The 14,589-nt window shown below is 39.9% G+C and overlaps 1 protein-coding gene across 2 annotated transcripts in view; it reads right to left on the bottom strand.

The window, feature by feature from the left end:
* Positions 1 to 14,589, bottom strand: part of tenm1 (teneurin transmembrane protein 1) — a 480,926-nt gene that overhangs the window by 211,470 nt on the left and 254,867 nt on the right. For both annotated transcript variants that reach the window (XM_062045519.1, XM_062045520.1), the window contains exon 7: positions 4,405 to 4,607. In XM_062045519.1, coding sequence (XP_061901503.1) covers positions 4,405 to 4,607 — 203 coding nt within the window. The remainder of the gene's footprint in view (positions 1 to 4,404; positions 4,608 to 14,589) is intronic.

Below are 14,589 nucleotides of genomic sequence, written 5' to 3'. Positions count from 1 at the left end.
TCCATCCCCTCACCTCCCCATGGGAGGTGAGGGGAGCAGTGAGCAGCAGCAGTGGCCGCGCCCGGGAAACATTTTGGTGATTTAACCCCCAATTCCAACCCTTGATGCTGAGTGCCAAGCAGGGAAGTAATGGGTCACATTGTTATAGTCTTTGGTATGACTCGGCCGGGGTTTGAACTCACGACCTACCCATCTCAGGGCGGACACTCTAATCACAAGGCCACTGAGCAGGTATAAAAAAAGGATTTATTGATCATTTAAAAAAATGTCTGCCAACCCAAAAAAAACCTTAACGCGTATTAAAAAACACAGAAGATTTGCCATGCTAGCTCACATCACTTCTTCCTCACATGCTATACGAACATCGGTGTTACAAATCTTCCAAAACGCATGAGCGTGTCCGACCCTGCTGCTCTTTAAAAAGGATAATAAGCCCCTTATTTGTTAAGATCTGTACACAAATGTTGTTTTGTTGGCACATATGGTGCACAGGTAGGAACTATATTCAATATGTTTTTGTAGAAAATTATTAAAAAAATAAAAAAATAAAAATATCGGCTTGATTGTGAGTTTAATCAAGCAAATTATTTTGACCGCACATGTTCTTTTACCTTAACCGCTGATGGTTACCTGAGAGACGATGCGGGCTGTTATCAGTACCCAGGTCAATGCATATGACAAATTTAGCTACAAAATACATCCTGCTCTAGGGATTTTGGGCCCCATGAAAAGAATCTTTACAGGGCCCCCATTATTTTTTCTGTATTATAATTTCATCATCATTAGGGGCCTCTCTGGGCCCCCCTCCATCATGGGCGCCTAGAATCCGTCTCCTTTACCCCCCCTTTTCGGCGCCCCTGATCCTGACTGACTGGATTTTAGATCAAAGAGTTACCAGGGTTTGAGCATAAAAATGATGTGCATTCAAGTAAAACAAAAAAAATGTCAAATTTTTTCTTAAGTTGACTTAAATTAAAAGAAGCAAGTGATTATCTGCAATTATTTACAAACATTCAAAAGTGTGATTATTCTGATAAATATTAATCGTTTCACAACACTACTTACAGTAGGAAGGGGGATTCTTATGGCCCCATTCGTCGCGATTTACCTGACACATGAAATGTGAGGAATTAAAGGCCTAATGAAACCCACTACTACCGACCACGCAGTCTGATAGTTTAGATATCAATGATGAAATCTTAACATTGCAACACATGCCAATACGGCCGGGTTAACTTATAAAGTGCAATTTTAAATTTCCAGCTAAATTTCCGTTTGAAAACGTCTATATATGATGACGTATGCGCGTCAATCGTTGAAGCGGAAGTATTGGTACACCATTGTATCCAATACAAAAAGCTCGGTTTTCATCGCACAATTCCACAGTATTCTGGACATCTGTGTTGGTGAATCTTTTGCAATTTGTTTAATGAACAATGAAGACTGCAAAGAAGAAAGTTGTAGGTGGGATCGGTGTATTAGCGGCTGGCTACAGCAACACAACCAGGAGGACTTTGACTTGGATAGCAGACGCGCTATCCGACGCTAGCCGCCAACCACACGGGTGATCGGGTGAAGTCGTTCGTCGCTCCGTCGATCGTTGGAACGCAGGTGAGCACGGGTGTTGATGAGCAGATGAGGGCTGGCTGGCGTAGGTGGATAGCTAATGTTTTTAGCATAGTTTTGTGAGGTCCCGTTGCTAAGTTAGCTTAAATGGCGTCGTTAGCAACAGCATTGCTAAGCTTCGCCAGGCTGGAAAGCATTAACTGTGTATTTACAGGTCCATGGTTTAATAGTATTGTTGATTTTCTGTCTATCCTTCCAGTCAGGGGTTTATTTCTTTTGTTTCTATCTGCAGTTAAGCCCGATGCTATTACGTTAGCTCCGTAGCTAAAGTGCTTCGCCGATGTATTGTCGTGGATATAAAAGTCACTGTGAATGTCCATTTTGCGTTCTCGACTCTCATTTTCAAGAGGATAAAGTATCCGAGGTGGTTTAAAATACAAATCCGTGATCCACAATAGAAAAAGGAGAGTGTGGAAGCCAATGAGCCAGCTTGTACCTAAGTTATGGTCAGAGCGAAAAAAGATGCGTCCTGCACAGCACTCTAGTCCTTCACTCTCACGTTCCTCATCCGTAAATCTTTCATCCTGGCTCAAATTAATGGGGTAATCGTCGCTTTCTCGGTCCGAATCACTCTCGCTGCTGGTGTAAACAATGGGGAAATGTGAGTAGCCTTTTAACCTGTGACGTCATGCTACTTCCGGTACAGGCAAGGCTTTTTTAATCAGCGACCAAAAGTTGCGAACTTTATCGTCAATGTTCTCTACTAAATCCTTTCAGCAAAAATATGGCAATATCGCGAAATGATCAAGTATGACACATAGAATGGATCTGCTATCCCCGTTTAAATAAAACAAATTCATTTCAGTAGGCCTTTAAGGGGGTGCATTATACACTTTAGCCGCCAAATGACAGTAGAGTGTTGAATATCTTAAAAAAATGTTTTGTGGCAATTCCAACTTTGACCTACTGTACAGTTGCTATGTATAGCTGCGCTTGCCATCATTTTGGATTGCAAAACAATTAACCACCCCCCCTTTCGCTCACGTACGATCCACCCAGGAATGGGGCCATATGAATCCCTTCTCTACTGTACAATATAACAGCTTACATTATATTACGCATTATATTGTGTCATTGGCTTACTCTCAAATGTGGTCTGTAATATGGTGCTGACAAATTACCAAAACATTTTTGTACAAGGACAAAAGCATAACTTTACAGAGGTCTTGCACTAGTTTAGCAGAATCAATGAGTAGCATGTGAAGCTTCCCTATTTCCCTTGTGACCTGGCAATCACTAGGATTGATCGGCTTTAAAAGCAAACTGCAGATGAGGAGTTAATGCCTTCAATTTAGAGATTGACTGAAAACTGGCACACTGGCAGCTTACTCAGAAGCACTAGTTTAGGAAAAATACACTTCCCGGCCACAATTTTTTTTTTTTTTTTTAGTTTTCCTATCCTTTTGTTCTCTTTGCCTACATGCTAGATTTGATGTGTCACTGAATGCTGACTTTGTTTTTGGAAAGGCTCAGGGTAACGATTTCCCTAATGTGTTGCTTTGGAATCTTTACAATGAGGAACACAATTTTTTGGCATGTCAAATTATTTTGGACCACGGTGATTTATTTTATTGAGTTGCCGATTGTAGATATTTAAAATGCTGTAGAGTTGTCCCGTGTCACATGGCACTTCAAATACAGCATTGCAGCTTCAACACATTGCACATTTTTGGGGGATAATATTTTATTTTTTTAAAGCATATTGTACCATTTATTTGGCCCAAAATAAACATTTTGAACTAAAAATATAAATGCTACAAGAGCATTGTCTAATGGAAGAGACCAAACCAATCAGAGCGCACTGTTCAGTATCGTGGAAAATTGAAAGTTGACTACAGGGTGTCCTGCTCAGTGGCCTAGTGGTTATAGTGTCCGCCCTGAGATCGGTAGGTTGTGAGTTCAAACCCCGGCCGAGTCAGACCAAAGACTCTAAAAATAGGACTTATTACGTCCCTGCTTGGCACTCAGCATCAAGGGTTGGATTTGGGGGTTAAATCACCAAAAATGATTACCGGGCGCTGCCACCGCTGCTGCTCACTGCTCCCCTCACCTCCCAGGGGGTGAACAAGGGGATGGGTCAAATGCAGAGGACACATTTCACCACACCTAGTGTATGTGTGACAATCATAGGTACTTTACTTAACTTTAACTTAACTAGGGAGTGTCTAGGGGGCTCTCATAATGTTAAAAAACATAATTAGAAGGTTGTACAAGTTTGTTATGCTGTAGCTATGAAACTATTTGATTTATAATTATTGATTCCTACTTTGCGGCAATACATTTACTGCGGTCATTTCTAGAAACAATTAACATAAATAAACGAGGTGCCAATGTATGACATTCTATTGATTATGAAGCAAGCACAGAGGTCATTGGCTGAAATATTTATTTTCACGATTCTTGTTATTAATTCATATATTGGAGCAGTCACCCTTCATATTCGAGCCTTGAACTGACAAAGGTTTAATGATATCCGGGAGTCGCCCCACACAATTTAAGTTATTGTTGCTGATTTTCCTAGAATATTTATCAGATCGTTTCCTGAAAAGCTTTTTTAAAGCCTTTGGCAAAAACATTTATGGGTTATAGCACAGGCTTTTGTTTTGGCATACACTTAACTCCTTACAATTGTATTATCAAGTGCACAAATTAATGTTATTGGTTTTTTTTTTTAACAAACTAAGTGTTTGGATGTTTTGCTGTGTATTTTTGTGTAGATGTGCACAAAACATCAGATTTGCTGGCTGAGCGTGTCTGATAACATTAAGGCTGACTTACCTGTGTGTGTGTGGGTGGTATGTTCCTGCGTCCGTAGACCCCCAGAAGAGCGTTGTGGGATAGCGAGAGATTGAACTTGATGTGGGTCGGATGATGCACAGTCAAATGAAACCTCCAAAACAGTCCCGGTGGAATGGCCTGACTCTGTTGAGTTCCGATGTCGACCTCACCACGGTCAATGGCGCGTCCACGCACCCACTTATCTACAGATACAAACCACAGAAAGGTGACATGAAGTTCAAATACAGTAGATTTATCAAGGGGAACAGCATGCTCTCTTTACTATCAGAAGAGCAATTCAATGCAAACTCTATGTCCTTAAACATAATTGGGATCAGCAGCTGTACTAATTAAGTGAAACTGAATAGACATTAGGAATGACGGATCACTGGTCAAAGCCTTGCTTTTTAAAAGTCCTTGGGATATGCTCAGAAATAAGATTAAGTGTTTTTTTTTTGTTTTTTTTTTAAAGGGTTTTGTCGAAAAGCTGTCCACTGGGGCTTTGCCATGTGAAATAATAACATCTTCTAACGAGGAAGAAATAGTGTGCAAAGAGAGTTTGGTGTAAAGAGGCATACACAAATGCGTACATTCACAAATTGCACCACTGCAGACAGATAGTGTCTTGAGTGAGAACAGGTCTTTGTATGCAAGGAGAATGGGTATTTCCAAAAGTCCTCTGGCCATCAGCTCTTCGCCTCTCCATAAGCCTTTATCAACCACCGGGCCTGAGTCTTTTGTGTCGGGGAGGAGGCAAACCTCTTCAGCCCTCTTTGTGTCTGCCTTTATGGGGAGATATATCTGCGCTTCTAAAAGAAGATGGAGGAAATACGGTGACAGAGGGGAGCCCGTCGATCGTTACGGCCACAAAGGCAGATGAACAGTTAGGGGCAGATTCATGGACGAGTCAGCTCTCTCTCTGTCTATAATGGCGGTAGCTTTACCACTCCATTATAGCGACGCCATGCACACCCACAGGCCAGCCGTCATATATCACATGCGCTGTCAAACACTAGAGAGGAAGAGAGCGCAGGGATAGCTCCCGATTATACCATCAGAGATACCTTTTTTTTCTACTTTTCTGGAGCGATATTGCAATCACACTGATTAATCTCGCTAGAAATCTTGCTCAGACACTTATGGGCTATGGCTGATCATTATTAATGCTTATTCCTTTAAAGATAAGACATCAAGCTATTGACTTGGTGTCAGTTGAATGGCTTCGTATTAGATTGTATTCATCCCACTTATCATTGTTCCCCTTAGGTTCAATTATCACAACCACAGGGCTCCCTTAACTTTGTTTTCCCTACACGTTTATAGCGCAGAGCAGTGCTGTGCTTAACAATGGCAATTGCATGCAGAGTCCTTTAGAAACCCCTGCCTCTCGTCAAAGTAACTACAGCATATCCCACTGGGCATGCTCCAGTTGTTTATGATACTCTTTAAATGTACAAAAAAAGTTGCTCAACAAAACAATTGGGTATTAATAAAAGAGTCAGATCATTTGAATTGTCTAATCTAGCGTAATTTGTTAAACATGTCATAACTTCTTTAAAATTGGGGGGGAAATATTTCCCATTGAGTGTATGTTGAAATTTCAAGGACTGTTAGAAAGACATAACTTTCACGTGATCTGGGGCCAATAGTAGTTCACAGATGACAATATCTCCGGTGTAGGGTTTCCCAAGGAGGAGAAAATGTGAGCTAACAATCTCCTATATCCTCTGCTATGGACCATGAGATGAAAAATACATTTTCTGTGTACATTTTAGGGTTACAATTAGAGATGTCCGATAATGTTTTTTTTTGCCGATATCCGATATTGTCCAACTCTTAATTACCGATTCCGATATCAACCGATACCGATACATACAGTTGTGGAATTAACACATTATTATGCCTAATTTTGTTGTGATGCCCCGCTGGATGCATTAAACAATGTAACAAGGTTTTCCAAAATAAATCAACTCAAGGTATGGAAAAAAATGCCAACATGGCACTGCCATATTTATTATTGAAGTCACAAAGTGCATTTTTTTTTAACATGCCTCAAAACAGCAGCTTGGAATTTGGGACATGCTCTCCCTGAGAGAGCATGAGGACGTTGAGGTGGGCGGGGTTGGGGGCGGGGGTGGGTGGGTGGGGTGGGGGGAGGGGGTTAGCGGGGGGTGTATATAGTAGCATCCCGGAAAAGTTAGTGCTGCAAGGGGTTCCGGGTATTTGTTCTGTTGTGCTTACGTTGTGTTAAAGTGCGGATGTTCTCCCGAAATGTGTTTGTCATTCTTGTTTGGTGTGGGTTCACAGTGTGGCGCATATTTGTAACAGTGTTAAAGTTGTTTATACTTCCCCCCTCAGTGTGACCTGTATGGCTGTTGACCAAGTATGTGTGTGAAAAGCCGTAGATATTATGTGATTGGGCCGGCACGCAAAGACAGTGCCTTTAAGGTTTATTGGCGCTCTGTACTTCTCCCTATGTCCGTGTACCACTCCGAACGACGGCGTTTTAAAAAGTTATAAATTCTACTATTTGAAACCGATACCGATAATTTCCAATATTACATTTTAAAGCATTTATCGGCCGATCATATCGGCAGTCCGATATTATCAGACATCTCTAGTTACAATGATTAATCGATTAATTCTATTTCAAAAGCTTTGATAGCTTTGATTTCTATTCTGTTGCTTTGATTAATAATTTGAGTGTAACTAATGAAAAGTGATAAAATCAAGACCGCATATGCAAACACAGTTTCCGCATGGCCCTTGCCTGGGAGAGGTGGTGTGCTGGTGCCATGATCTGTGTGTCAGCAAACACACTTGCACACATGTTAAAAGTGCAACTTTAATGTTGATGACCTGCAGTTATTAAAATAAAAGAATGAAGGTTTTGGCAAGCATACAACATTTCAAATATTTTCTCTAAAATATGCATTGAGGCTATTAAGTTGTTTTTAGCCTATTACTCGATTAATCAAACAAACTACATGACATATTACTTGATTACTAATATAATCGATAGCTGACACCCTAAAATATTTATTGACTGAAATGTAATGCGAGATGAAGGATGAGAATACATCATGCAGAACATTAATTCCATTAAATTACAATTTTTTTTTGGAAACTCAGATGAAGATTACAATAATTGGTCATTAAAAATACGTCAACACACACTGTGTTATCAGCAGTGAGGGTTTACAACAAACAGCAAAAAGAGCAAATGTGAACAGTTCTGCATTTGTGATTTAAATTTCATTGGGAACAAGTAATTCCACCGGGAAATGTATTTTAAAACAACACCAAAAAATCCTCTGAGGACTATCACACAAGGTCTATTTTAAAACCAAAGACAATCTCAGTAGCCGTGCAAAACAATCCCTGCCCAAAAGCTCAGGGTCCTTTGGTTTGCGATTGGACAGAGAGAAAAACACACAAAATGCTCTCCAATTATAGTAGCAGGATGTAAGCCGCTTGGCGGAACTAAAGTATGCTTTTATGCATTCCTGCTGAGTATACCTCAGCAGTCCATTCCATTTAATGCTAATCCTCATTCTTGTGCCTCACCACAAAAAAAGAAAGGCCAGCAGAGGAATGGATGTCCGGAGAAAAGCATCCTTTTATTCGACTCTAGATAAATATGACATGAATAAGCCATGGCAGTTGGCAGAACACTGGCAGGCAGACATGAGCGCAGGCAGCACGGCGGGCGAGCTGACTGGCAGGGAGATGAGCAACCAGGTTCTTCTGATGCTAATTACTGCACTGCAGCTCTGCAAATCTGACGCAATGTGAGGACAGAGACCAGTGCTCAGGGCATCTGCAAGCATGGGTAGTACGTAAAGCTGTGTGGAAAGGAGGAGGTCTGTAGGAGGAGAAAGATAAAGACGTGTGAAAGAAATGAGCCAAGAAGAGTGTAGCATGTCCAAAGAGAAGCTGGCGCCGTCAGGTTACAGCTGCTGATGCAAGAGAGGAATAACACCTCCTTGCATTTGTCCCAGCAGCTGAAAACTGTACAATTTGCGCCATTAGAAACAAGGGAGGATGGAGATGTTCAGCAGAAAGAAGACAAAGTGCACGGTTAGTCTGGCACCCGAGGTGAGCAGGCCTGAGATTACTGACCAAAAACAGTTTTTATTATCTCAGAAATATTTCTAAAGTGAGAAATTTGTTGTCAAAATTGGATCTTGAAATGATCATTCACGCATTCATTTCGTCTCGCATTGACTATTGCAATTCTCTTTTCACTCTCTTCAACAAGTCAATGCTAAAGAGACTTCCGACTGTACAAAATGCGGCTGCCAGACTTTTGACCGGTGCAGCCAGAACAGCCCATATCACCCCCGTTTTATCCAGTCTTCATTGGCTTCCAGTTAAATTCCGCATTGAGTTTAACATTTTAGTCCTGACATTCCATGCGTTGCATGGTGGGGCCCCTCAGTGCATCACTGATTTGCTATGCCCCTACTCCTCAGGGCGCAGCCTCTGGTCTTCAGGCCAGGGTCTTCTAAAGATCCCAAAAACTTGTTTTAACACCCGTGGAGACCTGGCATTCCAGGCTATAGCTCCCAGACTCTGGAAAAATTTGCACCAGTCCCTCCGTGATCTTGACTGTGTTGAAACTTTTAAGAAACATTTGAAAAGGTATCTTTTTAGTAAAGCTTTTAGTTAATGCACCTTTTAACTATCATTTTTAATCCACTTTGTATCCTTGTTATGATGTTTCCCCTGTTGTTTTAATTGAATTGTTGTTTTACTTCACCTATGATTTGTACAGGAAAAGCGCTTTATAAATAACATTTACTTACTTACTTACTTACTGTTGTCATTCAATGTGCTAGGCCAGGGGTTCTTAACATTTTTCACCAACTTTTTCACTACAAAGAGGCCCGGAGCCCACTCAAATATTAACACAAAATTAGTAATATTACTCATATCAGGATAAACCTTGTCAAATGATTTGAAGCCATGTGTTAATCACAAAGATTATTATCAGGTCAGGCTGATTACAAAAATAAGAACTAACCACATATACTACAGAAGGGAATCATAAAAATTGATGAAAAATAAATGTACATACAAATAAAGTGTTAAATAAATACGTTTTGACTATCTATCCATCCATCCATCCATTTTCTACCGTTTGTCCCTTCTCGAGGTTGCGGGGGTGGCTGCAACCTATCCCAGCTGCATTCAGGCAGAAGGCGGTGTACACCCTGGACAAGTCCCACCTCATCGCAGGGCCAACACAGATAGACAAATTAATAATAAATATTAGTAATATATGCTTCTTAAATAAACTGTCAATAATATTTAAGTGCAAATGAATATACAGTTTCACTACTTTAATCATTTTATTTTTGTGCATGAGAAACTTATCTATGAGTTTAGCTCCAGACTTTTTGTTTTTTGTTGTTGTCAATACTGACACAAGTGATAAAATAAATAAATGATAAATGGGTTGTACTTGTATAGCGCTTTTCTACCTTCAAGGTACTCAAAGCGCTTTGACAGTATTTCCACATTTACCCATTCACACACACATTCACACACTGATGGCGGGAGCTGCCCTGCAAGGCGCTAACCAGCAGCCATCGGAGGCAAAGGGTGGGGGAAAAGTGTATTACAACCGAGTACCTGTGCGGCCCATTGGGACCACAGCTGAAAATCAGGGGCTGTACTTATCAAGCTTCTTAGAATTACTCCTAAGAAGTCTGCTAAGAGTTGACTTAAGAGTAAATAAATTATTCGCTGAAAGCTGCACTTAAAAGTTAGTTATCAAGCGTCTTACTCACACTTTCAGCGAAGTGTAGGACTGAATCTTAAGTGTCACACTCAGAGCTGAATTACGACATTACTATGTGCCGTAAACGGAATTTTAGGTGACGTCATTTCTGTGTCCATAGAAATGACCAATCACGGAAGGGAATCCGTTGTCTAAGAATAAAGAAATATCTTGGAAATATTTAAGTGGACAATGGGAGTGTATATTTTGACAATAAACTACAAAATAATACAAAACAAACTAGTCCCCGCCGGCACTCACGCTACCGCTCCCTCTCTTCTATCGCCCACACACTCACTGACGTCACTCACCTCACGGCCACACACATACGCTACTGTCATAACATTTTCTTTCCAATTCATTAATTAGGCAACTAATTTGAAACTGGTGTGGTTGGCTCTATATATACTAGCCCACTGCAGACACATGCAGAAATCAACAAGGAATCGAAAAGTATTAAATCTGTGACAAAAATAATATCCGCTCTGTCTAAACGATACCGTTTGATCAGCTGCTCGTCATCAAAAAAAACCCAACATTGTTCCGTTCCCTGAACGTTCGCGCACGTCTCTCTCGCCTCAGTGCCATCCCCTGCTGGCAACTCCTAACCACTTAAGACACCTCTGAAGGTCTCTTAAATATCGTGGAGTGTAGGAGTGATTCTTATACTTAAGAACGTTGATAAAAAGCTTTTATTCTTAAGTTTGAGAGTAGGACTACATTTCGCAAATTCTCAGGACTTAAGTGTAAAAGGGCACTCTAAGAAGCTTGATAAGTACGGCCCCAGATATTTTTTGGCGGCCCAACATTGGGCTGGTCTTATGGTTACGTGGAAACACTGAGCCCAACACCTTAGCCCCATCAAAATACCATAATTTAATATTAACTCGTAAAACAAGTATCATGGACAGTATCTATTTTCAAATTGTAAGCATGCGAGTGAAAATGTGCCTTTTTTGTAAGCAATGAGGTTCTGTTCACACCTTTAGTACGAAAACTTGTTGAAAATTACACCTGCTATACGATACAATATAGGAGCTGTAAACAATCTAATAATGAAAACCAACACCAATTATACTTGCTGTGTACTTGTATCATTTGTTGGAAGCAAAACAAGACAAAATATTATTAATAATATTAGTATAAGGTTATTTCAAGTAGTGACAGCTGTTTTACAGTGCAATGACAGTGTTCTATTCATATTTCGAATGAAACAATTAGAGCTCTAACATAGACAAAATCCTATATGATTCGACTCTAACTAATTAGACATACACCACATTCAATTATTTTTTTTATTCAAACATAAAAAAATGGATGAAATATTTGAAGCTCTGTCTCCGCATGCTGTATTTAGTGTGTGTATTGTGTGCACACCTGGCCAGCTAATGACTATGAGCTAGACAAAGTCTAATTATTGTTTTCTTGCCTACAGGTATTCAGGTAAAACAATTACACATCTAGTAATTTTTTGTCTAAAGGAACCAACGTCTTTGCAAAGAATGTTATTATCCCTCGGATTCTAATAGAGCAGGAAATGGACACACAGTTAACAAAAGTCTTTGTGACAAGACATGTCTGGAGGGATTGGAACTTTGTGTGTGTATGCATGTACGCCCATACAAGCTCTCCGTGTGACTTACACACATCGGTGCAGAAAACATTAATAGTGTTCCAAATAAAAGTGAAATTGCCGCAGGATGAATAAAAATATCCCAGTGGTTAGGGTCTCTATAATTACCTGGATTCAATTAAGGTCTTTTTGAGCAGGTGGCTTAATAAGCTTTCAGCCACCTCTCTCCACTGCGCAGCCTAATGAGTGTCAGTCAGAGTCAGGAGAAGATAATGCTCTTGGCTTCCAGTTCCTCCATTACTCTTTCTTCCTGACCGTCCACCATCAAGGCCTCAGGCGATGTCTGTGATTGACATGTCTGCAAATGGATTTATCCCAGGACTATTTAAATTTACCTTATTACAAAATACAATGTCAAATAAACTGCCTTTTTTTCCATTTTGTTTTGTAATCTCATTTTATAGACACTAGTTATAGTTTTACATGCAGAAAACAATTTAAAATACATATAAACAACAAATAAAATGGCTAAATAAGCATTTAACATCACTACCAGGCCCAGGGTTGACTATTGTTGGGTTTTAACCACAAGTCTATTCCGTTTTCAGTATGGCTACTGTTTGGATAGCCGTATTATAAAGGTTTAGAGGCCAATATACAAGTCAGATATCATTAAACTTAGACTTTTCAAACTACATTTCCAGGCTTCTAAACAGGTAAGGGGGGGCAAAAGCGCTCAGGGAGACAGACAGGAAGTAGAAGTAAAGTAGGAGCTCCAAACAGGAAACAAATGTGTAAAATAAAGGAACCATAACAAGTAAGAACTGATATGACAGATGGCACATGTCTTCCCTTTATGATGGTCTATCTTGGCAACTCTGCCACAACTTTTTTATAAAATCCATATTGGAAGGATTTCTATAGGCAAGAACAGTGCATGTATGCCACATGTTGACTTTACTTTCAATTGACTTCTTGTAACTTATGTTTGTTTGTGTCCAAATCACTTGAGTCAGAGTCGACAGAACCAGACAAGATGTAATGTGCAACCCAGCAATTTTGCAGCTGTACTGCAAAATAACAGCTGAAAGTGACTTGTGACATGGTGTAACTGTGTTAGTGAGCTAAAAACTGCTAAGTAAACCAGTGGTGACATCATAGAGGGGCAACAAAGCTGGGAGAGAATGACTTCCAGGTGGGGAGTTGAGAGAAGGCTAAATGGCACATTTTTTAGTTAAGGACGTTATGGACACTTATGGACCCAGAAAGTTTATTAATAACACAAACAAGACTGAGTCACCAACGTGTGGGATTTTTTTTTTCCAGAATGATATGTGGGCAACCTAACTAGTTTGTTAGGAGAAATAATATCTGTGAACATTATTATTGGAAACCGAATCCTGTGAAGTGAACCGTACAAAGACCAAAGTACTGTACCACTGTTGAATATGTGAAAATGATGTTGTGTTAGATATGATTGGCAAACAGTACGCATAACAGAAATGTGAAATATGTCAATGATTTAGACAACACCACAACTTCCCTGTGTGGTTCTCAACTAGTCTCACCGTGAGGGATTAATGAACCATAACATGCTTTTTTTAAATAAAATTTAGAAACAGCCTTTGGAAAAAATGCATTTTAAGGAACATAAATACGAGGGATGCACCAAAATGAAAATTCTTGGTCAAAACCAAAAACGGAAAAAGAGGAAACCGAAGCTGAAAACTGAAACACAAAGAAAGTATTATGCCAATTATTAACACTATGCATTTTTGGCTATGACTGATACTAGCCTCACAAACAAGACGTTGTAATTGCACTGATAAATATTTATCCATCAAAATATTAAACAACATACAACTATGAAAATAATGATTTACCACTGGCTGGTATTACAAGAATATAATATTTTAATATCGGTGTCAGCGGGTCTTTCTCAGCTATATTTAAATATGTCCACATCGCATGCCATGAACTCATTTGGCTTTGTTGGAATGACTCGAGGATGCAGAGACAGGAGCCGGATTGCAGGTACAATGATGATTTAATGAGTGCCAATGAAAACTTGAGCAGCTAGCAAGTGCACAAAAAACCCTGTCGAGGTAGCAACAAACAGTGATGATCCAGCATTGTCCAGAGAAACAGCATAAGCAGCGGCCTGATTGGCAACCAAAGACAGATGGGTCCTGATTGCCAATGAGAGAAAGGTGAGAGTGGCAGCAGGTAGGCCAGAGGTAAAATAGCAGGAAATATAAGCACACGCAAAGTGGAAACAAAAAAAACGAGAGCACTGGAACGTAAATAACACAAAGCACAGTGAAATAATTAACATAAGTTGAAACTATCATGAAGGATCATGACATCGCTGACATGTTGTCTTCACTACAGGCAAGCGCGTGGGGCCTCACCTGCCATCATGGAAAGAAAAAAAAAAGTAAAAAGAAAAAAAATAATAATTTGATTGTTATATGTATCCAGTGATTATACTAAAGTTATTTTCCATTTAACTTCACCAGTTTTAGATTATTTTTTATTTTTATTTTCACATTTGCCGTTCAAATACTGAGAAGAGACGGTGCGGTGATCAGCAGCCAGTTGAGGCACGTCACTGCGTTGTGCCTCAACATGGATTGTGCGCAATGACTCGGCTAACTGCTGGCCTGCTGTGCAGTGAGACCGTATTGCTATATGAATTACAGTATATTATACATTTCCATAGTTTAGTTAGCTGAGGTATATAATGTACAGTGTATTTTGTCAACAACTGTATGTGTGTAACATATTTTTAGTGCTGAGCGATCATTAAAATGCTGCGAAGACACAC

The sequence above is a fragment of the Entelurus aequoreus genome, linkage group LG04 (genome assembly GCF_033978785.1).
Source record: "Entelurus aequoreus isolate RoL-2023_Sb linkage group LG04, RoL_Eaeq_v1.1, whole genome shotgun sequence".
Classification (NCBI taxonomy): domain Eukaryota; kingdom Metazoa; phylum Chordata; class Actinopteri; order Syngnathiformes; family Syngnathidae; genus Entelurus; species Entelurus aequoreus.
Note: the sequence above shows the minus strand (reverse complement) of the source record. Positions and strands in the feature narration are given on the sequence as shown.